At 38.1% G+C, this 26,029-nt stretch overlaps 3 protein-coding genes across 4 annotated transcripts; 1 reads left to right on the top strand and 2 right to left on the bottom strand.

Annotated features, from left to right (window-relative positions):
• Positions 1-1,487: 1,487 nt before the first annotated feature.
• Positions 1,488-17,246, bottom strand: LOC144472153 (uncharacterized). 2 transcript variants are annotated; one of them, XM_078184936.1, is made up of 4 exons: positions 17,088-17,246; positions 16,232-16,468; positions 7,230-7,396; positions 1,488-5,308 (listed from the first exon to the last, which is right to left on the bottom strand). In XM_078184936.1, the coding sequence occupies exons 3-4, from the start codon at positions 7,370-7,372 to the stop codon at positions 2,797-2,799; spliced, it is 2,655 nt and encodes an 884-aa protein (XP_078041062.1). In that variant the 5' UTR covers positions 7,373-7,396; positions 16,232-16,468; positions 17,088-17,246; the 3' UTR covers positions 1,488-2,796. The 2 variants fall into 2 exon arrangements, with proteins under 2 accessions (XP_078041062.1, XP_078041063.1); XM_078184937.1 differs by having other exon boundaries at positions 17,097-17,246.
• Positions 17,247-17,748: 502 nt separating this feature from the next.
• Cpsf5 (cleavage and polyadenylation specificity factor subunit 5) lies at positions 17,749-21,840 on the top strand. Its single transcript, XM_078184704.1, has 6 exons — positions 17,749-17,951; positions 20,019-20,219; positions 20,315-20,378; positions 21,263-21,428; positions 21,508-21,622; positions 21,703-21,840. The coding sequence occupies exons 1-6, from the start codon at positions 17,833-17,835 to the stop codon at positions 21,722-21,724; spliced, it is 687 nt and encodes a 228-aa protein (XP_078040830.1). The 5' UTR covers positions 17,749-17,832; the 3' UTR covers positions 21,725-21,840.
• LOC144472042 (pyrimidodiazepine synthase) lies at positions 21,739-23,810 on the bottom strand. Its single transcript, XM_078184703.1, has 5 exons — positions 23,550-23,810; positions 23,368-23,473; positions 22,957-23,200; positions 22,665-22,886; positions 21,739-22,575 (listed from the first exon to the last, which is right to left on the bottom strand). Exons 1-5 carry the CDS (start codon positions 23,572-23,574, stop codon positions 22,447-22,449), a joined length of 726 nt encoding a protein of 241 aa, XP_078040829.1. The 5' UTR covers positions 23,575-23,810; the 3' UTR covers positions 21,739-22,446.
• Between the last annotated feature and the right edge of the window lie 2,219 nt (positions 23,811-26,029).

Below are 26,029 nucleotides of genomic sequence, written 5' to 3'. Positions count from 1 at the left end.
TGAAAAAGGTATAAATAGATCAAATAAGAGGTACTTACGATTTCATTAATTAAATGACTTTCAGATTGTAGGAATAGTTTGGTGTTGATATTCAATACTTAGCGTGTTAATACTTTAAGTTGTTGCTGTTTTCTAATAGTGCTTTTAAAGAGTAACATAACAAATTATGTACTGTCTAAATCCATATAATGTTATAACATATTCTAAAATCGTTATTTGATTGGAGTTGTCTTCTTAAGGGTGAGAAAGTGCTAATTAACACTGTTCAAAAGATTAGTGTAAGTAATTAATCTTTCCATTTCAAACCACAGATAGTCTTTATTATGATAAACGCATAAAAACAGCAGCCTGGTTATTATGTATAACTATGATGCAGTCGTATTCAAAGAGATCATTCAATGTTGAAAGGATGGTATTAATATTGTTACGAGAGAAGCCAAAAAATGACATGTGGACTGCATTGTATATTAAATCATGAGCTTACAGGGCGCGATAAAGATGACATGGCAGTCGTGGGAGACAATGTCGACGACTTTAGGCTTGCGGGACGCGTTATAGGCGACTACAGAGCTCCGGAACATGATACAAATGACTCTAGCTTCGTAAAACATGATACAAGTGATTGCAGTCTTGGGAGACATAATAGGGACGACCTAAGACTCGTGGGATTCAATACGCGTATAGGTGAGGTCAGACTTTGGAGACCGAATACAGAGGCCCGCTGTAGACAAAGTCGGGCCCGCAAAGCCGTAATGTAGAGGACGCAAGACCAAATATAGGCAAGGCCAATCTCGTGGGACCGGATAAAAGTAGTTCTTTAGAAAAGGAACCTAAGTTCTAGGTCCTTGAAGACTTAGAAGCCCAGATATCTTCAAACTGGAGGTCCTTCAAATCGTCTCCAAAAACTGTGTTACAATTCTTGAAATTAAGGAAGTTATAATATGAATAATCAGGATTGACATAAAAGACTTCAAATTTTTTTCGAAAGTAGATTATTCAAAACGGTGACCATAATATCTCAAAACCGACTTGAACAATTATCTTCATTCAGTTTTTATACTTATAGCCTGTATTATAATCAACTAAATTTATGTATACTTTTGAAATTTGGGCATGACTAAATTGCAATTTTTATGCATCTAGAATAAAATGCATTATGAATGACATGTCTATGAATGATTTACGTCAGGATCCCAGGAGTCTCAAGTGATCGATAAGATCCCAGGGATCTCGATTTATCCTTGTAGAGCCCTAGAATTCTATTGTCCATGTATAAAGGTCGCACGAATCTATGATTACGCGTCTCGACTTGTGTCGACTGTATTGAGTCTGACAACTCTACGATTGTTTAAGTTTCATATACTTGAGGTCATCAGAATTGTCCCTATAGGATCCATAGTTCAAATTCTACTATAAAAATACCATGGTTTATAGTTTGATGAAGAAAGAAAACACTATCATGTAAATAAAATACTGGAATGCAAGGGTCGATGTAAATATAAATTTATTGTAGTCTTCAAGTGCTTATGCTAAACAGAAACTTACGTTAAAATAAACAAATAAGTACACCTACGTTCCATTCATACACTCACCGTATAAATATTATTTTACACTTAACGTGAAGTGTATAGTATTCGGTAATCACCTATATTTACTTGTCTTTGTCTTATATATATATATGTGTGTGTATTTTTTTCTATATACAAATTGATGTGACGCAGTATATGTAATGTACATACATAGTTTCTGGTAGAAAACATGACGGTCATAATTGCCGCCGCCATATTTAATAGTCTACCAGTGATCCTCCATTTAAAAAACGATTTCGATCTCGACTGCAGATAAAATTGTTTGTCGGTGCTCGTTGCAACGCTCCTTTTATGTACACCCGTAATAGTTTCGCTTGGCGTTCGTTTAATTGATCTTACGATGACGCTGAACACTTACATGATATGGTTACGTGGCCATTTTGTCAGCCCGAAATGTTCCCGCGAAAATCTCTGAAACGAGCACGACAAACTGAACGTTCTATCTGCGATCGAATCGACGGAGAATGAAACCGTCACGAAATGATACTGAACAAGCGTTTTATTGTACTTTTTATTGCGATCTCGTTAGAGTATACGGAGAGTTAGGTGAACGGACGTCGCGTGCCGAAATGGAAATGCGGCGCGAACAGATATCTGAACGTGGTTCATGATCGATGGGATCAAAATCTTACCCGGATTTCAAACACAATACAAAATTAATGAAACAGTCGTTGAACTACTCGCTAAACTGTAATCAAACGAAAAGGCGGGTTCGGTCCCAACCCTGGAATTAAAAGTGGAAACGAATTTGCGTATAAAACGAACCATACCTTTGGTTAACCTTCGATAAAGACAATCTGCTTCTGTTGTCGCATACATAAGCAAAATCAAGAAAAATATTGCATAAAGTTGAGCAATCGAATTCAATCAAACAGCCGTGACAACAGAAAAGCGTCTGGCAAATCAAAACAGTCTTCCAAAGAAGCATCAATATGTACAAAAGGAAAAGAAAGCTGAAGAAGGAACGAAGATCATGGAGACAGAGGTCTCGTCAAGTGAATGGACGCTTCATCTTTTAAGCGTCCCAGTCTCTCCAGCCCGGCAAATCACCATCGTCTCTACATTGTTCCCGTAGAAAATAATCGGTGTATATAATCAGTCCAAAGTGTTCTTAGTCGCATCGCGTCTTCAGCCACGCTGATTCGGGATTACGACTAGCACGATGTTTCTCAGAAAGTCACACAGTCGGCTCGATCCTTTCTCCAGTTCACGCGAGCTTCATGTATATAGTGCGGTCCCTCATCTTGCAGTGTTTTAACTCTCTGAGGGCTCTTTGAGCCTCGCTGGGGGACGCGAATGCCACTCTGGCATCCCCTGTGGGCATGCCTCTTTCATTGTAACGCCTGATCACGTTCTCTCTCTTTACGTCAAAATCGCCGAAGAACTCGATAATCTCGTTAATGTCGGCCTTGAACGGAACGTTCTCCAGAGAGAGAACGCAACCGGGCTTGCCGAAGCCCTCGACGTAGTCCATGGAGCCCGGGTGTCTACCAAGCAAGTGTCTCGGTATGCCCATGAGTCCTGGAGGACATCTAGGTCCGAAGCCTGTGTTGCCAAATCGGGGCAGATGATTTATAGGACCAGAAAAGCGCGGCCGCTGTTCCTGAAGTGGCGGAAAATGCTGCTGCTGGGTTTCCATGATCTGCGGGTCGACCATGCCGAGTGTCTCCAGCATCTTTGCTCGAGGCACCAACTCTATAGTTGGCACGTTCTTACCGAAGGGCAGCCCGTTCTTCGCGGTGGCCCTGAGAGCCTCGTCGGTAGTGTCGAACTCGCAGAAGCACTCGCCTGCGGGTTTGCCGCTTTGGTTGAGCAACATGTGTATTCGATGAGGAACGATGCCGATATCAGAGAAGAAGTCGAGGATGTCGCGGTCGATAGTCTGGAAGGGTAGACCGCGCATGATCACGCAATCGGAACCCGTGGTCTGGCTCATGCTGTTCTGCTCGTGGTCGCGCTTCGCTTGCGCGAACTTCTCCTCTGTGATGGCGGTCGCGGTCACCGGTTTGCTACCAATTTTCAAAGATGCGTTCACCGAAGCCTTCGCGTCCTCTATTCTGGCAAATTGCACGTACGCCTGCACGTTGCCGGAGTCCTTGGTGTTTGTAATGAAGAGGTCGTTGATCTTCCAATCGTGGAACAGCTTTGCGATATCCATTTCCTTGGTGAAAGAAGGCAGATCGGTCAAAACTATACACGCGGATGACCTGACGTCATCGGCGCTGTCATCTCTCTCCTTCTCCGGCGAGTAAGAGTCAACCGCCTTGTCGAACAGACTCTCATCTAGATGAAGTACCTCAACCTCGGAGCTGCGGACGTATCTGGTCGTGTTCAAAGCCAACTCTTTACCCTCTGCCTTGCTGAATTTGACATAAGCAATACCGACGCGATTTCCGTGATTATCGTTGATCAGCTTCAAACCGTCTTTCCTGATGTAGATACCCTGGAAAGCGTGGCGAACATCGTTGTACGTGGCGCTCAGCGGCATGTTACGAACCTCTACGCAATGCCCACCACTACTGGCATTATTCTTATTCTCACCGGAGAATCTCGAAGAGCTGTTTGTCGTGCCACGGCTGCTTTGCCTCTCGTTGTCGAAGCCGTACTGAGCATTGTTCGCTTGGAACGCGTGTGGGTTCCGGCGGCCTTCCAGCTCCTGAACCTTGCTAAGGAAAGGATTGTTCGGTCTAATTCCAGGTCTGTAGTTCACGGACCCGTTCGCGTTGTAGATTTCCGTGCCGAACTGTGGGGTCCTAGCGGGGAACCTGGCTTGATCCAGTCTCCCTTGCTCACCCTGGCTCCACGACTCCTTGGTTCGGTTCAACGTAGCGACGCCCGTGGTCAAGCTAGGCAGATTGGGGCTGCCGATATTCTGAGCGAGCGAGTTCATGCTGACGGTGTGGCTGAGAGTCTGTACATGCGATTGCATCAATCCGCTCACGCCGTTTATTCCGTTTATGGGGAATTGGTTCGGTTGCAGCATCGCTGGCTGTCCGATCACCGAGCTACTGAAGCTCATGGCACGGGACTCGCCGTCTTGCGCAATGGCTGCGACTCCGGCACCTAAGATCCCGGGTGCTAACAAGGCGGCAGCTTGCATTTGCGTCTGCGGAGGAACCTCCCAAATACCGTTCTCCAGCGACTTCTTCGCGCCGGTAACGGGCTTGTCCTTGTGAAACTGACCCACGCAGACAACGTCATTGTTGTCGTCGTCGTTCGCCTCCTTCCGACGCTCTCCCGTCGAGCCACGCTTCGTGTCCCTGTCCCTGGATCGCGTACGATCCCGAGATCTGGATCTGTCGCGGCGACGGCGCCTGTCCCTCCTGTCTCGTTCTCTATCACGGGATCTGCTTCTGTCCCGACGCCTGCGGTCACGCCCTCTATCTCTATCCCGACGATCACGGTCCCTGTCCCGATCGCGTGACCGCGATCTGTCTCTCGATCTTGATCTGTCACGTCTGTCCTTGCGATCCTTGCTCGACTCACTGTCGTTGTCCTTCTCTTTCTCCCTTCTGTCGCCGGGAGACCCAGGCTTGGCAACCACTGGCGCCACTGCAACCGGCGCTGTCTGCATGAACGACTGTAGGCTTAGCGTCTGCTGTCTGGCAGCCTCTATGACTTTTTGCATCTCCGTCCGCGAGCTCAACAACAGCTTGATCTTCATCTCCTTGATCTTGCCGCCATCGTGCATCATCGCCTGCCGGGCATCCTCGTCGGTGCTGAAAATACCGTCGAGATTAGAACGAGTAAACGATTTTATGCTACGAGCCGCGTTCGACTACTCGTGCTTCGAATACAATGATTTCTCTCATTTTACGGAAATTTCGCCTTCTCGGAAACTTGATGGTAACCCTTTGTACTCAGTTGGCGCCGCTGCGGCGACATTAATGATACGCTCCATAACTCCGGTGGCGCCACAAACAGCGTCGTGCGAAATTTGCATGCGAATCTAACATTCCCAGCCTTGAGGCTAAGGCTCCGTGCGGAGCGAGAGGTTTACTTACATTAGAATAATGGAAACGTTCATAAAAGGCGAGTGAATAAATTAATTGGAAAATAAAATTTCTGTTTGCAGAATCTCTATTGCGAAAATAAATTAGTCATGGCCGTTCGTCGTTTCGAAAAATCTCCAGAGTACAAAGGGCCCAGAAAGGGGGGGACTGTAAGTTCATTCTTTATCGAATTTGCACACTTTCTCAATACACTGTTGTGTTGGAGAGTTTAGTTATTCCACGGAGGATCGGAAAAGAGACAATTCTCGTTTGAGTTATTCTTGTACAGTGTCTTAAAGCACCAACGATACTTCCGTGACTACTCTTACGACTGCAAATTACTCGGCGCGCCTAAGATTATGGGAAAATCATGGCTTCCAGGAAGCGAACTACCGCTGAACGCTTCGTATGCGCAACAACGTTGAACCCGAGACACGATGTTACACGCGTGACACTAGTTCGAGTTCTTATTTTCTTCCTTTAGGCTTTCCTATTCAAAGTGGTACGGAAAAGAGATCGTGGAACAGTAAGCTTATTTACAACAATATTAAGAACTTGAACAGTATTAGTTTAGCTATTAAATACTGACACTTAGAAATAGATCGCGGAAATTCTTGCATTAATAGTTCAGAAAAATAAACAAACTTTTATTTAATCCAAAAATCTATTTTCTGCGATATGGAAACCAAATTATCTCTAATTTATTTAAATAATTTATGAAGGAAATGAAATTTTATCAATGTATCGCTATATCTTGCAACAGTATTCTATTGACTGAAAGCGTTATATGAATGTACCCACAACAGTCTGTATATTTCTACATACTATATTTATTAACACTTTATCCACCGAAAATAATTTCGAATTATCGTGTTAATTTTAAAATAAAATTTTATATGACAATGGTAGATGAAATTATAAGATTATATTGCCGAAGGTGACGTTCTGGTACACGGCTTAAATTACTGTTCCCATCGAACGATTCATTAAAAAGCTTTTAATTATAAAACGCGAACTTTAAAAAATTATAATATCATCGCCGGTAGGTAATGTATTAACAATCTGGCTGTTGTAGATTGCAAGGTAGTGATGTGATATTTTAGAACTGCGTCGTCGAATACGATTGATAAAATTGTTTCCAGTATCAGCGTGTATTAACTACTGTGTAGATTTTATCAATGCGATACTGATTTAGATGATCTAGAAAATTAAGTACTCTTCACACTCAAATCTAGGATGCTAAAAGAGTGCCAGACAGGTGTTGTCCCGAATCCTGCTCTTCAACTTTACAGCATACGATAAAGTTGAGCTGTATAATTGACGTTAAGTAGTGGATATGCAGATTAGACGCTTGTTTTCTTTAAAATTGGACGAACTTCCGCAATCTACTGACAGATCGTCAGCTTCTCGGTGCGAATACGAAATCAAAGGCGCAACCACTTGTTGCATCGTGATTCGGGCCAACGAATCCGCTCCCAAAGTTACAAAACAGCCTCGGAACATCTCCCGGGCGCGTTTAACGATCGAACACGCGGAGGCAAAGCATCGCCCCGGCCTCGCGTTTCGGGGAAGCAATGCAAACGATAAAAGGGGGCGCAATAGTACGGTGTGTTTCTATTAGTAGATACATATATGTACGTTTGATTACCTGAACGCTATAAACGCGTCACCGAGCTCGCCGCCGACGATGTGGACACCTCCTTCCGGTATGCTCAGCCCTCTGAAAAATTGGCGAATGTCCAGAGCGTTGGCGGACCATGCCAAGTTCTGTAGTCTGATTATGACGCTCATTCTCGACTGTGTTACTCGACGGATCTGCAACCGAGCCGAACGATTCGTATTAACACCGAGGTTCGAACAGTCTCCCATGATCGAGACGCTGCGCGCACAGTGTTCCGTAGTCGGAGAATATGCTCGGGGAGGGTGCACGAAAAAAGGAATAAAAGTCAGATTTCACAGTTATCATCCCTTTATTTCCCATTCTTACTGTACATACACTTTCCACCGTTTCTGTTTCGAATCGCGCTCCGATTTTACGAAATTGAAGAAATCCAAAACTCCGTTAGGGGTTGCAATAAGTAGCTTCGAGGTTTTTTTTTATGCATTCTCAATCAATCTCAAAACAGTAAAAGCATTTAGAAAACATTGTATTATTTACAACTCGTTAAAAAGAGATTAAGAGACGAAAGAAATATTTCTGTAGTTCCTGTAGCTTTCAATCAATACGGGCGATTTTTATTTTGCACAATAATCCGCAGTCTAAACTCAAAGTAAAATAAAATGTTTTCAATCTTTAAAGCGGTTAATATTCTTTGTCTTAGAGCAATGTAACTTTTTAAAAGTTATACACGCATTGTCAGCTGCCAATCTCGACGCTGATGACACTGAGTCTGCTAAGCTGGTGAAAAGGTACCGGCTTCACATTTTTGTTTTAAAGTTGTTGAAATTATAAAGTTTCATAGAAAATGATTGGATAAATTTCTTAATCCAACAATTCGTTGTAATAAAAGGGCGAAATGTTTAACAAATCCAATCTTCCAATCATTATACAGAAACGCACGTTAGTTACTTTAGGGCTCAATAAGTTTGGTATTAAAGAATTATCTCGTTTAAAGTATATTTAGTTTGCAATATTTCTAACTATGTAGTAGATATTCGTACTATTCCTATTTAGCTTTCATTAAGTCAGAGATACATTTTAAAAGATAATAGTTAATTTCTTCATCGTTAATCAACGTTTTAACAATGAATATTTCTATCACGCTGTTTATGTTTAGCAGTTTCACCTTATACCTATTTAAAAAAGTTCTTTTTCGGTGATAGGTATAGTAATTATCTTTCACAAAAAGATGACCAAGGCCAAGCTCGTTCTCACGCCGCATTTAGCATCGCACCATTGTTACGGCGCTAGAGAATTCGCATGATTCGTGCGTACATTTTTACTACTCCGCATATTTTTAGGTCTTTAAGCTTCGTGGTCGTCCTAGTTCCGAGTAATTCGTTCCGGAAACCGAGAACTGTTCTGACGACGATGCTTGTCGGCGTAAATCGTGGCAGCCGCGACCTCGATCGCGCGATTGTTCCAGTCACTTTGCCTCGTATCTGGTTGTCACTCGGCGTGACGTAACGAAGTCTCGCGGGACTATCCCCGGATCGGCAAAAGCGTGAATAATGACGAAGGAAAGACGGTCAGCCGACGACGACGTCAATTAGCCCACAGGTCGTCAGACGGATATCGGTGAGTTCGATTTTTGAGGGCGCATCGGCGAGCGACGTAATATACGGAATTTTATTTCACTTGCGTAATTAGTGAACTTCTACGTCGAGGGAAATCTCGTTTCCCTTGCTGTATTTTTAAGCAAGTATAATCTTACAGTCCGCCGTATAATTATTCAGTTTCGTTTGTTTTTAATCTTAAAATGGTACATTTTCTGCATTGCGTGATAATGTCAAATAAGGCGTTTGTTGAACATTTCGGGAACGTTTAGGTGCTTTAGTCTACTTTTATAGAATTATTATTTTAAGTAGCCTGGTGAGATTAGTTACACAGGCTTGAATAAAGGTTGAATTAAAAATTGTCGTCGAAAGTATTATCTTAAATTGTAGCCGTTTGTTTAATTGCTGGTGTTTTCTCGAATTATGTTCGGAGTTCTATTCGCGTTAATTCAGAAATTAATTCCTTAATTCTTTCGAAACAGGCAGTTATCGTTTATTCTCAAAGAAAATATGTTTAAAAATCTAAGGGTAGGTGAATTTAATTAGACCTAATCATCGCTGGAAACCATACGACTTGCAAGGAATCAACAAAGTATTGTAGTTCCGGTTAAACCATGAAGCCTTAAAAAATTAATAAGCCATTCTGTGCGACTGATAAAAACGTCAGACGGTTGGTAAAGTGAACTATAGCACCCGGAATCATTTATTGTTTCATAGAATTCCAGCGGGCCTTCGAACCATCTCGAAGCAATAAATCCGTGAACTTTATCGGGTAATAAAACAAACATACGGACACTGATGCAATAGCCTCCCATTTATCTATTAAAAGTGTCGTAAAACTTGGTCGATTTTGTAAACCATTTCAACGAATCGAAATGTGCGCCCTCTATTGACGTAGCTTCGGCCAGATTCGAAAACGATCATCGATCCGAGGAGTCCGTACGAAGAGGAGGTGAACACATTCAGCAGAATTTACGCTAAAAAGCTTATCAATCTTTCGGTGAAACAAAAAAGCGGAATGCGGCTATGAAACATTGTAGAATGCAGATAATCCGAATCGATGGAGTAGAACATTTCTGGACGGTCGAACGATCACCAGAGCCAATTCATGTGTATAAATAGAACGTAGTTATGCAGAGAAATTAAAAGCCTCCGCTAAGCGTATTTCCATCAGAGAATAATCAATCAAATGTGCGAATATTTCAGCAAATATCAGTTTCCATGCAAAAATCTCTAAAGGTCGACGACAAGCGTTGACTAATATTATAAGAACGTTCGGTAATGTAAAACACCTTTGCAAAACTCAGTTGCAACACGCACCAAAGTATGTTTCAAACGCATGAATATGCGTTGATCTATTAATAAACTTGGTATGTGGAAAGATCTATAGTTTAATCATCTCGAAGGAGAGAACAACGAAATGAATCGCATGCGGAACGTCGAAATGAATTCTTCTACAGAGGCGGAACCGCTTGTTATCCGGAAGCCTCATGTTCGAGCCGTCAATCATCGCGAGGCGAGAGTAGCAATTTGTCGCCTCGATCCTTGTAGCTCTTACCGAGCACAGATCATCGTCCTCCCACGTTGCAACGATCGCCATCAATAAACCGCCATTGTTAACCCGCCTCTTAAAATAAGTGAATCAATCGAACCGGGATCAGGATCCCGATTTGCGATAACAATGGCCTCTGATCTTGCGACAGACTTGTTACGCGATGAGTCAAGATTTTAATAGATTATTGGCCGGTGTTCTTCTATTGTTTCGTTAGATGCGTATGCGCATTGTTGTAACACAAACGATGACCAAAATAACTAAGCTACTCGGACGGTGCCAGAGTAATTTTTAAACATATCACGAATCGTGCGTGGTCCAATTTAAGTAAAATTAATCCTCGAAATTCGTAAAATATGTAAGATAAATGCTTATAGATAGTTTCGATTGATAATCAATTAGTTCGATGGCTGTTTAAATTGGGTTTTTAATATCGAGCCTGCAAGTACGCGAGATATCGATTAGCAGGAAAAATGATAATGTACCCATTTACTGTTGATTCGAACACGCAATTATTACGTCACCGGCTGCGAATGTGTTTAAAAGAGGTGGAGTCCAAAGATGCGGCATTTACGAAATTCCTACGTGTCAAAGTTTTTCAAAGATATTGCTTATTTCTACATTTACAATTTCATTGATGAGAAAAGAATTACGGCGATTTAAAAAGAGAATTCGCCGACCATACAATCATTATAAATGTACGTTATTAAACAGCGTGTACTAATAGTAAATTATTATTGACACTTTATCGAAAAGTGTAATTAAAAAAAGGTTCAAGTTTGCAGTTTTATGTTACTATTTCCATAGCGATCAGATTTTCAGTTTAGAGGGTGTGTTTTTTGAATGTGCCGGATATTTATTAGCAGACTCCAAAATCGTTTTCGCAATTAACCAATGTTCGCTGTAGCGAAAATTAAATGTTTAGTAGTGCATGGAGTTAAACGATAAATGGTAGAAACATTTAAGATTTATATTCCTTCAGCGTCTGAAGGATTTCTGAATCGATGAATCTTATCAAAATAGTGCGGTTCAAAGCTGGGGTCTCTTTTCCATTATTCTCGTGTCATGGGGCACGACGGTGAGTACACAGTTTGTCCTCCATGGACAGCTTTGATTTCTAATTCAGTAAACTAATCTACAGTTACGTGAATCCCCTAATCGTAATCAGCAGTCCATTGTTGGCCGAACCTTAACATTTCGAGACTAAGAACAGACTATTGCGAACACCATCGAATCGAAACGCAATTCCGATGTTTCTGACAAAGCCACCACGACGAGATTGCCATAACTCCGTATCCACAGGTTCCAAGCGATGCGTCCAGGATGTAGTTGGGAGAGAATCAACATTTCGAGAGGATTAGGACGCGCACGAGTATTCGAAACGTTCTCACGGGACAAAGTTCTTTGCGTCGCGACTAGATCGACTAATAAATATGGAATCGAATACGTTTCCACGAACGTGTCTAGGATAAGATTAGAAATAGATCTACTGATACAGCCAAATTAACTTGTTTCAGATTTTCATTTTGCAATCGCTGGAAAGTCATTCGTTTCTGCACACACCACAAAAGCCGCCTCAAGTCAACAAGAAATTCAGTGCTGCGTGTTTTATAAGAAACTGTAGGGTCACCTCGATTACTTTGCAAGTTCAGTGTTAGTATTCATTAGACACACACAATATGTATGAATATATTAATGTGAAAGGCACGATACTATTTGCAATGTATTTGATGCGATCATTAATATCAACCTGCTAAGCGAGAAAGACGAATCCGATCGTATATCTTCTCTATATTCCGTTTCTTTATTTGTTCCGCAGGCTATCTGTACGTTTAATTGCGTCACAGCATCTGCAACGGCGTTAAGTGTAACGTGTTAGCATTTATCGCTGATTCGAATGTGTCGAAACATTTTCTATTCATCTCCAATGTGCTCAGGTTGGTGTTTGTGGGCGAAGGAGTAGTCTGATTAGAAAGTTTGAAGTCTTCTGCCTCTTCGACCGCAGAAAGGACTATCCAATTTTCGAAACAGCAAGTTCAATCAGGATTCGTTTTCAAAGCCAGTCCCCTATACTCTTACATACGAAATGAAACATCTTTTCATTAAAATTAAATCGTACACTTCCGACAGATCGTTAGCCAGCTTCCGGTGTCGAAACAAATAAAGAAAAAAAAAAAAATAAAAGCTTCTCGGCGGATTGCAGGTCACAAGAAATGCTAATCTCTCGGAAAGATAGCAGAGCCGAATCGAGACCGAGGTACATTTCGGCAAACGGGGGAGTGGGGGAGCAGGGGGACTAACGAATGGGGGATCGAGAAAAGACCAGATCCGAATTTCGAGCCTGTCACGATCCGGATCGGCCGCGGTTTCAGTCGGGTGGCAGATTCGTTCCTTATTGCGAGGTCGAGGGGGAGATGGAAACTCGCGGCGCAGAACAAGCTCTTCTTCAGCGACCACCAGTCGGTGACAATTATGAGCACGTCCTCGTTTGAGCAGCCGGCTATCCGATCTCTCCTTCGGGAAAGTTTAGCTTCCTCGAAAGGGTTCGGCCACGCCAACGGTAGAGGCTCTTTTGGTGTCTGCGCGTTCGCCTCGAATCAGAGCAGTCGTCCCGTCGGTTCCAAGCGTAGACCTTGCCGCGAGGTTTGGCCTCTGACTTGATCAACGATTTTCCGCATTTCTCGAAACAGAACGGAGCAAGGAGAGGGGGTTCGGAGATGGTGGTCTCGACGTGTGGGTCCCAAGATCGTGGCATATCAAGCGCAAAAAAAGACGGGAACGAAAAGAGAACACTCTCGGTTCCGATCGGCAGGCTTTTATGCGGCCAATCTGAACCTTCGGCTAACGCTCGATCTGCTGATCGAAATCACGTCGATAGCATTCGCATGTACACACACGCATACTCTTTTTCTCTCGCACGTTTCTATGCACCTAAAGCTCCGAGAGATTCCGGGGGTTCCAAACTTCTTTTGCACTCACCTTTCTTAACACGTTCACATTCCACTGACCCACGAGTGCGAGTCAATGGGCGGCCGTACGGTTGATCTGAAAGCGCTTCCGAAGCTAAGACCCGTCCCCTGTGACGACGTTTTGAAACCAAGCCAAAGCATGCTCTCTTCGCTGCACGAGGTATCGCGCGAACCACTCGTGCCGAACTTATGTTTCCTAACGGCAGGGCGGTGCCTCGATAATCGTCGCTGACTTCGGGCTCATTAGCAACAATTTTCGGGGCGACCGACTAATTGCCAGGCGTAGAAGTTCGTCGAACCTACGTCGGAAAAAAGACCTCCGCAGTCGTCGAGTCACAAACGATTTCTTCGTATCCGATAGAGAATTTCGAATCGCGTCAACAGTCGCGACGATTAGCGAGATACTACTGTGCTTATCTCGTTTGTAGACGCGGACCGTGAACGTGTTAATGTCGTAATAAAATATTTCTCTTGAACGCTACCGACCCATATCGATCATTATAGCTTCTAGAGACAAGACATGATCATAGTTTTATTAAGAGTAACGCAGGAGACACGTAATTTAATGGAGTCTAGTTTACAGAATCAAGAAATGCTTTTAATGATGTAAAAATGATCAAGTTTGCACAAGCTGAAGGTTCTCAATCATAGTTATAAGTTCTTCAATTTTGCTACCAACCAGTTAATCCTGCGAGATACAGTGGCACTGTAATGAAATCATTTCGTTTCAGAGAGAATAAAGCAAAAGAAGTTTTGAACGACTGGCGCTTAATTGATGGGGCTGCCGCCACTTCGATTTCAACTGGAAAACACCTGTTTCACTCTTCTACCTTCGGTTATCGATGACGGTACTACGTTTACTTCTAAATTTAGTACGCCTTCTCCGAAACAGCTGATTAATGACGATTACGATGACGGTAAAGCCTTTCCCGGTGACCTTGAGCAACCGATTGATAACAATCTAGTTATATCTTAATTATCTCTGCTCGCCATAACGTGAATATTTCAGCGATCTTAGCAAAGAGTCCGTTCGAATCTTGTTCTTTTGGTCGATAAAAGTATCATGGCTAGGAAGTATTAAATTATTAAATCGAACCGTGTTATTCATATCCACTCCCAGATATAGCTATAGGCGATAATGCTTGGTGTTGCACGATCAATCCGATATGCATCGACAAAGACCGCATAGATAAGTGCAATGGTGGAAGTGCATGACAAAGGTGTAGATCGTGTAGACAGAAGGTAATTGATAGATTGCAGTTGTCCACATGTACGTTCATATCCATATTCGTTTTTCACCGTCGCTCAGCACCAATCTCAATATTTCTTGCAAGCGAAGAAATGGTAATAAATCATGACACGTAATTAAAGACAGGAGGAACCTGTGTGTATACATCTTCCAAGTATTACGCATGCATTTATGTTTGACATTTAGAGAGTCGAAATTGTATTTAGTTTTTGTCGGTCTAGTATTTAAGATTGACTGTTTTAGGTGTTTTAAAATTCATATGCGAACAGAGTCATTTGCTTATAAGAGATTTATGCGTTTGCAATGCACCAACTTCTCAGTGTTTTATACCTTTTAATATCACATGGTAACTGCAAAAGATAGTAATTCACACTCTGTAAGTTAGTGCATTGTATGTGATAGGAAGGAATAGAGTTTTCAGAGAATTTGTTGAGTTATTCGATGACCACTGTGTCCACGTAGAACATGCAACAGAAACGCACTCGAATGAGCAGGCGGTGACTCCCAGCTATCAAGGACTTCAAAGAAGAGTTGTGAGACTGAGCAGCAGATATCTCACTTTAATAATCTTGATTTGTCTTTTTAAATACTCTCGGTTTGCGTACTAAAACATTTTAGCAAAACTAAAAACTGTGACTGCAATAGCTATCTAAGCTCCTCTCAATTTTAATAGCTATCCCTGTTTGCCAACTTATACTTCATAATAAAATAAAATTAATCATGTAACTAAATTTATTTAACAAAAATAAATTTCTAGATTTCATCTGCTTTTGCATTGTTAATAAATAATTTTAGTATCCTGTTCTAGTAGATAAAATAAAGCAATCTTATCGAGTTAATATAATGTTGCAAAGGCTTGTTTGAACTCTGCAAAATGTTTATACTCCAATTGCATAAAGTTCCTTTGACTGTAAATAAACTTACCTCGTTTTCGTGCATAATAAATTAATCAAATAATCATAGTTGCTGCATTCTAAAGAGACTAAGTGCAAGATCATGTTACACTGTTTATCATAAAATAAAGGTTTAATGCAAACAATCATTGTTGTGATATGTTTTGAAGATACTGAATGTATATTTAGAGCGTAACCATATGTAATCACAAGCAGAATCCATGATTATGATTTTTTACATTAACATTCAACTTGTAATCAGTATTTATAGATCTAAAGTTTTACACAAAGATTGTCATGTTTCAAAAATAATTGTTACTCTTCAAATAAGAATTTGAATATTTACTACTATCAAATTTCCTCATATGCATACTTCATGAAAACTATTTATTTATTAGATGTGTTAAGGTAAGTTTACGTTGTCAGGATGTTTAGAATTAATATTCGTAGAGAACGAAGAACATAAGAGAATCATGCAAAATATAAAGAATGTTCTCCATTTCTATGCTATATATTGTTTTGAATTTTTTTTATTGTTTCTGTTGATGCAATTTCATTGATTACTTACCATTCCCTGATAATGTGAACATATAATGAAAAAAAATGTAATATTTTGCATGAAATGTAAATATGAGATAGTTCTCAATTGTTTTATGATCTTGGAACATCATCTCAAGTTAATGAAGAATTAAAATCAGCCTGTAGTGAAATCACAACACTTCCCTCCATAATTATGAGCTAAGTTTTATTACGTTACTTATGAGGTATTACCTTCGGCTTTAGACACTTGAGAAATTTCTTCCTTCTTCACCCTCAGTTATAACGTACGATGAAAGATAAGAAGTTGACGAGAATAAAGACGACCGAGCAGCAAACAGTCCATCAGCGAAGGACAATAAAATGGAGAAGCAGAAACGAGTCAACTGCACCATGTCATTGTATAAATGTCCACTGATGATTGTTGATACCTGATCTTGTCACCTAACACACACTGAGATGCCTAAGATCCTGCAACACACACCATTTTTTCCATACTATACCTAAAACCTCTTATGAACAATTGCAGACTGTAACTATAAAAAAAACATTAAGCATCAATTTGATTAAAGTTTAATTGAGCAGTGTAAACTGAATCTTAAGAATGTGTTGCTTCCTTTAAAAACGATAGTAATGCTATTTTTTAAATATATTTTCTAAACAAAAAATGAATCAATTTCATAATGATCGTATTATTTCATAAATACTTCTCCAAATTCAATTTTTATTATTTACAATACAATTCACAATGTTGATAATCGATACAGTGAAGACTAAATGACTCATGGGACACTCTATTGTATACAATAAAATTGTAACAATCAACGAACACTTTTGGATCACAAAAAAGATATATTTAAAGACAAAGAAAATTACACTAATAACCGAATTATCTAAGAAAACGACAAAAATGTGTATAGACTAGGAAATCTAATGTGCGACGAACACTATGCTCAAGGTCGGCGAACTTCTAAGGCCAGAGTAAGAACACAATTTCACGTTGTGTTACCCAACAATTCGCCATTTTCGAAAGACAATTATAAACGCTGGATAGAAAAATTTGAGAAGCACAACAAAATATTTGACTCACCGAACTTACTATGCAAAAACGGCGGATCTCATAAGAAGAATGTTGATTATGGACGCCGTAAACAAATTAGAACGCGACAAAAAAGGAATTTTCTTTTCCAAGGAACGCCAAACGCTGCCTCTTCTAAGCGTATCCCGGAATGGCTGCCGTTGTCCGTGCGATCGGTTATGGAAACCCCGCAGACCTTATTCACTGTTGCCAATACAATTCATGAAGACGATTCATGAAGAAGCAGACTTCAATGTAAATCAGCTATGTTTTTACATTGTTCATTTATGAATCGTTTATACTTATTTATAATTACTAGATAATACAATAATAGGTTTAATTGTCGATATTGACTTAGTAAACATTTTTCACGAGAAATACTTGAGTAATGATAGTTTAAGGATAATTTACAATGTCATTTTTATATTAGAAAATTCGTATATATTATAACGAAACTTTAAAATCTTGTATAAGTATGCATTCATTTATTTTTTAATGTATCCTTTTACATAAATTACTCATAAATTCTACATTTTGCACCGTATTTGATCAATTGAACAATCTGCAATTGGAACAGAAAGCGACATCTGCTGACAGCGTGAGTAATCATCATTGGTCAACACGTTATATTCACTATCTGGCAACACTGTTTAGCTTGCAAAACAGTGTCAGGGTACTATTGGAGAAGACAAGAAGTGGTTTGGTTGCGCGGGTAGACGTTGGATCGTTGAGTTCGCTGAGCGTAACGAAGAGAAAAATGGCGATGGCAACAACTCAAGTTAAGGGAAGTGGCTGGCCAAGGAGAGCAAGTAACAGTTCGTTTGAGGGGAAAGTGCTACAGAACCAATCTGTAACTATCAACAGGACAGTGAATTTGTAAGTGATAATCAATATGTAACTTAATTACATTATTTTTTAGAGTTAATGTTTTGACTGCCTCTCCTGTAGAACACAACTATGGCCGGTTAAGAGACGCTAGTAATTAAAATTATGTTCCTAACACCTTTCAATGCATCTTACATGGTACAACCATGAGACGGCTGTTCACCTTTTTGTTAAGTAACTATGGAAATTTTAAGCAGCACTCGACTTGATTATATCCGATGCTAATTAAATTTAACGATTTACCTTCACGCGCCATAACACGACATAACCAACCATTTTATTATATTAAAAATTTCGATTAGTATGCGTGCTTATATTTACGTATCATTATTTTTCAAATATCGCAATACTATTTATTGAACAAAAACTATAAACGTTTGCTTAAAATTTCCAAATATAGATTAAAATTATACCCTCTGTGCTCTATTTACATGGGGTATAGTATATTTGAACTATACTAAGTTCTGATTACTAAGAAACTGAAGGAAATTTCATTTCTATTATAACATTACATTTGTACGTACCCATTACTAATGAATTTATAAAAGCAGTAGCCATTGTGTACCAGGTACATTGGCCTCTTTTATACATTAAATGTATATTTGCGTACAAAATACTTTTTGTTATTTCTCATGATCATCGTGATAGATGTTAAACAGTGACTGTTATTTTGTAATGCGTACTTGAATTGTCACTGTCCATTACTTTTACTTGTGTAATATAAATTATTTTGATGCCCTGTGTAAAAGAAAAAATGTACAAAATAATGATCCAAATCATATTGTTGCGTTCTAAGAATTATGCAACCTGTAATTCTTCCAATGAAACCTGTCTGTATTTTTTTTATTCATAAATTGGCTACATGCAGTTTATGTAAAGTGAAACTTCCATTATAAAATACTTTGTACTTACGCTATTATGAATGTATTTGTTTCATTCCATAATTATGTCTGTTTCTTAATCTAAGAAATCATATAATGCACATAAATGTTTGAGAATGTTTTAAACTTTTTATGAAATGAAAGTTTGTTGTTTTAGAACATATAAGACAAACCTAATAATATAAAAAAAAGCATATATGCACTTTGGGATTTATATCTTGTATTTATGCGCTACTTGTAATGTTTTACATATTCAACTAACCAGTGAAGAATGTAATCGATATGTACTATGTACCTCTGAAAACATTACAATGCACTTTCTTAATTTAAATGATGTAAAGAGCCAACAACATAGCTATAAGAATATTAACAGAGTATTTACATTTTGACATGCAAGTATTTATTATTGCGTAGCATTAAAAATATCAGAATCTAATATTGATCTAGCATATGCAAAATGTACCTATTATCACATTACACGTATGAAAAAGAAATTATAAATTTACAATATAATAGCAATATAAACATAAGTATTAAGTACTTTAAAAGGAAACAACACAAATATGTTTAGTGAAAGAAGTTTATAGCTAATGTAACACGTAATACTATAAGTACTACACTAATGTGTATATATCAATTGCAGTTGATATTTTGTACTTTATTGTTAAGTGACCACAATGTATGTGGTTTCTATATAAAAGTTTGGAATTATTTGATACGATGTTCTGTTTTACTTGTTATATGATACTTTGTTGAACCTTGTTGAACATTGTATTTATATACAAGACTTGTAAATTTTACAGGTAAATGTTTTATCAATACCTGTTTACAATTTTATTATATGTGTTTTTAATTTGATGTACATACATTTTTAAATGTGAAGATTGTCAGATAAAAGTAATGAATTTTATACCATCAATTTGTACATTATTCTTCTTGCTTGCATGAAAAATAATATTTTTCGTTTTATATCGAATATGGAAGTTAATAGAAACTTGCCAGGGGAAAAGTTACATGCTCAAAATGTTTGATCCATAGTGAGTATCTGCATAATCTTTATGATTATATACTGTAATACTTTTTGTGGAAATAGTGTTGAAGAAACTGGATTTAGTTACTGAAGGATTATGTTAAACATATAAGAACCTAACACAAAAATACAACTCATTTATCATAGATATCCTTTGACAAACTATACATTTGGAACAAAAGAGCCACTCTTCGAGAAAGATCCGTCAGTACCAGCAAGGTTTCAGCGCATGAGAGATGAATTCGACAAAATTGGAATGCGCCGCAGTGTAGAAGGAGTTCTATTAGTACATGAACATGGACTACCACATGTCCTCCTTCTACAATTAGGAACAACATTCTTCAAGTTGTAAGTATTATTTATTCTTCCAGTGAATTGTGTTTATTAATATTCATTGGTACATAACAAATTTTCTTTATTTTCTCTTTCTTTTTCATTTATAGGCCTGGTGGAGAACTAAATGCAGGAGAAGACGAGGTAGAGGGCCTAAAACGGCTCCTTACAGAGGTAACAGTTAGCACGACGCCTAATGCTACCTTATGAGGTAGCTAGGAGTGACATTTTGATATGTTAGATTGTAACACTGTTTATGAACTTATTATACCAATCCTAAAAATGTTTGTAGAACTTATGTAACCGGGCCTGTAGCTCAAAATAGGGACTTTTTAATTTATTACATTAGGATATACACTTTAGTGTGCTGCATGCCCGGACACTTCAATGTTCGTAGCCATAAAAATTGTAACTTATTACCTTATATAAGGGCCATGGTTAGCTAAGAACATTGTTCTTATTTCGCTCGTTATATGTGTTAGTTCAAATATGAAAGAAGCAAACCACGAAGATTGTAATATTATAACAAGAAGATTGTATTGTACAGATTGTTATTAACTTTTTGTTGTGATTTGTGAAACAAATAACGAAAGGAAAAATTGTATGAAATTATAGATAGTACTAAAAATTCTCGTTAGAACCTTATTAATTGAATCGTACAGGACTATGGTTTTTCCTGGTGTAATCAATATAGGTAGTTTTCAAGTCTTTATGCATTTCACAAGATTCTTATTAAAATGATGTATTTATGTACAACAGCTGTTTCATTCAATTAGGTATCTGTAAGCAAAGAAGTCGAAAGTATTTTAATAAATACTTTTGGCTTATATTATCGATTGTGCAAAAATAACAGGAACATATAGGGAATCGTTAACAAGGTTAAATGTTAACGATCTTAATAAGATTATATAGTTGTTCTAAATATATAATAAAATTGTGTAACCATGTTCTTAGTGGACTGAACGAAGAAGGATGTGTTTTAATCGCGTACATCAAACATATATGAAAGTGTAGTATAACTGAAATGAAATATAGTTTAATATTAAATTAATTTTTAGACATTCGGACGTCAAGATGGAGTCAAACAAGAATGGGTGATAGAAGATACCATTGGAAATTGGTGGAGACCCAATTTCGAACCTCCTCAGTATCCCTATGTACCACCACATATCACCAAACCAAAGGAACATAAAAGGTTGTTCCTAGTGCAGTTACAAGAGAAAGGTAATTTTAATCTTTTGAACATGCTTTATTATTGTAGCAAATTAATTTGATGGTGACGTAAACTTTTATTATTTTTTAGCCTTATTTGCTGTACCAAAAAATTATAAACTAGTCGCCGCACCATTATTCGAGCTGTATGATAATTCACAAGGATACGGACCCATTATTTCCTCTTTACCACAGTCACTTTGCAGGTAATTAAAAATACACAGCAAAATTTATGATACACATACCTGTTTAATTTTTTTAGTATATATTGTATTTTGTGTTTCAGATTTAATTTTATCTATATGTGAAAGAGAAAATAACATAAGCGAGAAAGTGAAGTAATTTTATTTAAGTTAACAGAACTACTATAAATAAATGTATGTATGAGATGATGAGTGAAATGGCAGAGACGACTTTTGTTCTATGTATAATATGACGAGCACTACAAATTAAATCATTTTTTAAGTAGTACTTATACAATTCATTCGCACTTTTAATCTTCAATCCTTGTATTTACGTCATTTTTCCACTTTATGCTTAGCGATAGCTATGATTATATTGACATTTACTATAAGATGTACATATATTGTTAAACAATATCGTTTATATGTATAATTGTGAAATGTTTTAGTGTTATATTATGAATTCTGTCACACAAGTATTGATTTTAATATGAATATAATTTTATGAGAAAATGTAATTTGTAAAACCATGATATAAATCGCAAAATTTTAATCTCATGAAAATTAAATTTGATATTAACAAACAGAAGATCGTATTGATTAATAAATATTTCCTTATATTTATATAATTATAATATTTTAGATAACTGTTACAATCAAAATATATTTCTTCTAACCTCTCGTGCAAACATAACTTTCATATTTTTGTATAAAAAACAGAAATGCATTATTTATATTAGTTTTGTATCATAACATCTCTGTACACCATTAGTCATATTGTAGTTACTGTTTTTTTTTTTTTTTTTTAGTAATACTGTATACGAGATATAAAAACAAATCTTTTTCAGTTATGCAGTCATTAAGTCATATTGAGGTGTTCCAGCAAGACGACTTTGTGTATATTTAGCATGTACTTCAGTACTGCAGTAACTATTTTTAACTGCTGGGTTTTCTTTCATGGCAGATCTCCATTCTAACTGTAATTATAAATAAATGCGTTTAAAATAATTGATTATTTAAAAACGATAACTTTATATTTTACTGATGAAGTGACATCACAACATACCAGTTTTTTGAAACGATTTTGAGGTATAACATATTGTTCTCCTCGTAAGATATTAAGTACACCTGCTCTTTCCCACCATGGCCAAATCATAAAGTCCAACATTCCAGGGGAGTGACCACCAAAGAAGGCTGTATTCCTGGTTGTAAGTTCCCTTTCAAACAGTTCTAAGCCTTTTAATGCCTCCTCGAACACATCACGTACTGTAGATGTATTCAGATACAGCTAAAATCATAAATTACTTATTGCATGTCACACAAAATGTTGCAAAATGTCTATATTAAAGCATATGTACTTTATAAATAGTACTTATAACAGAATTGAATTTCTCAATCAGTAATTTATCTTTGGCTTTTGCCAAAGGATTGTTTGGATAAAGTTTGTTTTGGGGATATACTTCATCCAAATAGTCAGCAATGATAAGGCTTTCATACAATGTTTCTTCTCCATCCATTTCTATACAAGGAACTTTACCATATGGGCTTTTCTCTAAAAACCATTGAGGTTTATTCATTAGATTAATATAAACAACATCATATCTGTAAATAAATAAGAATAAATTTAAAAAAAGTAATATATATAAGCAGTATTTGCTTATGTGATAATTATTGATAAGATGTATAAGGTACATATTAATAAGATATTTAAGTTAAAACTTGCAATAACAAAAATAAGTAAAAGTAGATTGTTAGGCTCTTTGACATACGGTATTTGTTTTGCGTCAAGGACTAGGTGAATTCTTTGTGCATACGGGCAAAATCGCATACTGTATAAACGTATTTTTCCAGGTTCAAGGGGGGGAAAAACAGATCCTGAAATGACAGCTTTATTAAACAAAGATCTTTTTCACTTACGCAAATTTTGAATTTCGTAGTAACACTATCTTACCGGCTGCCAAATGTTTTATAGTCATTTCGACTGTCTGCTTAATTGAAAATATCTATAACAAGAACCTTATAGAAATGTGCAATTATCCTTTCGCGTCAAATAATATTTGAAATCCTTTTATAGGTTGCAAGATATAATAAAGATCAGATTATGAAAGTTTTAAGGCGTAGGTGACTGTTCGCTAACTGAGAACGAGCTTTCTCCGTACTCCAGAGCCCAGAACTTACGTATAATGTATTTTTAACTTTGTATGAATGCGTTCTGAAAGTCATCTTGATAAATATTTCAATTACATAGTTGTTTACCAATGTCAATTGTTTTCGTCGAGTTGCGCGCTATGAAAAATTTTTGATTTGGTAAATATGAGAACATCTTTGTTTGCTATTTATTAATACTTCAGAAGAATTTTTCTAGGATTCCATGAAAAATATATTGTATTTTGTAACTAGAAATATTTGGTTCTTATGGGATGTATGTACGAAGCCAGACGGTAGCGCCATCTTAGGTGTTATTAAGAATTTCAAATGTACGTACTGGAATGTTCTTGATGAGGTACTTTTTAATTAAATTAATAGTGTTTACTTATTTTTTTAGTTTGTTTTATTAGTTTCAACTTTTAATTAATTTATAGTCTTTCCGTGGAAGTATTTGCAAAGAAATTGGACATACCTACATTGAAATTTTCCAGCAAATGAAGATTTGAAAATATTAACGTGCATATTCTGTTAATTACATACAAAAATTTTTATTTCCATTATTACTGATAACATATGTATTAGTTTACTAATTAGAAGTAATTTTTACAAAAGAGTATGCTATGAATTTATTTGCAGCTTGTAAGAACAGAAAAATATTGATAAACAAATTTTTATACTACATTTAGGGACTGGGGAATTTTAATAGCAGTTGTTATTACCCACGATGCATTACTTTCTGTTTTTAGATATAGAGATTGCAATTATTTTTATGATTCGAATTGCTAAAAATTGTAATCATCTGAATATTAAATAGACTATTTAATAACTTGGAGAGATTAATTTTCCAAATTAAGTTTTTATGGTTGCGTAACGAAAGGGTCATATTACTACTCTTGGAGACACTGGGAGAAATTACAAGTAACCTGCGTCAGAAACATAAAAAAATGAATTAACTAATAATAATCTAACAGTTATAAAATTCAAGAACAATTGAGAATTCAACAGATGTTAGAAAATATTCTGTATCAACATAAATTGAAAAACTCAACAGAGATATTATTTCTAGTTCGACCAAATGGTTATAATTAAAAGCAAAGAACAAAAATATTACAAATTTCCGCAATGGGGGAACTAATTAGATTTCACTCGTTCCCAAACCATAGCCACGATTACCCCAGTTCCACCTTTCTCAATTCTCTGTATCTCGCTCTCAATCTTGGCGAAAATAAAACAGAAAAACTTGAAAAAAAAACGTTTGAAGCCCTCCGGTGTGAAGTGTCGTCCCCGAACGAGATGCTCTCAAAGCATTCGCGTCACGAGTGAAAACGTAACAGCGCGTGGACAAAGGCGTCGATCTTTTCTAATTACTGGCAACTATTACCGAAAAACCTCTCCTCACCCCTTTTCAACAGCGCTGCACGTTACTTTCCCCTTAAACAAGGGAAATACCGAGAAAGGGGTTAAAGCGTCGATTGGCGGGCACTCAGTCCCGGTTGCCTCTATCAAGAAGCCGACTCCTATCCGGTGGTAATAACCGTACACAGAGGATCAGACGGCTGGCCTGGTAGCTAAGTGGTAGCGCGAAGGACACGTGTAGGTGGAGACAAGGTGATGGTGGGCAGGAGACGGGGGTGGTCAGGGTTGGAAGGGTGAAGAGGGTAGAAAGAAGGGTCGAGAGAGGGTTGTCGAGGGATGGGTGGGTGAACAGTCTTGCTGGAGAGGACGAGGAGGGAACAGCGCGGGCGCTGATTGGTAGCAGAATCGATTAGCCGAGCCGGGCTAAACCTTCGGCATCGCGTCGGCTTCGGCGACGCCACGAATTTCCCGAATGGGGGTTTCCCGTTGGGGCGGACCCGAATCCAGGGAATACCTCGGCGTTCTCCATGGCAACCCGACCAATTCGCCAACCGCCGACAACCAAGGCTGACCTACCGTGTGTTGCTTATTTTTCCTCTGTCCCTCTCTCTCTTCTTCACTCCATCACCCCCTCTTATTCCCTCTCTGTCTTCCTCTCTCTTTCTCTCTCTCTCTCTCTCGGGCTGTTTTTTTTCTTCATTTCAACCCCTCCAGGAGTCTCTCATCCTCGTTTCGTAGCTGTCCTTTGTGTCCTCTCCTTTCCCCTTTGTCTCCTATTTTTCTGAGTTTCGTTTACGCTGCCGGAGCGAGACAGGGAACAGGTATTACCAGGCTTCCACCTCTTCCTCCGGCGGTAACTTTGCCAGCACAAAGCTCGAACCCGCTTGCGAGCTCGCGAACGAGCTCACGAGCGAGCTCGTGCGCATG

The sequence above is a fragment of the Augochlora pura genome, chromosome 7 (assembly GCF_028453695.1).
Source record: "Augochlora pura isolate Apur16 chromosome 7, APUR_v2.2.1, whole genome shotgun sequence".
In the NCBI taxonomy this organism is placed as follows: Eukaryota; Metazoa; Arthropoda; class Insecta; order Hymenoptera; family Halictidae; genus Augochlora; species Augochlora pura.
This window is presented reverse-complemented; position numbering and strand designations above follow the sequence as displayed.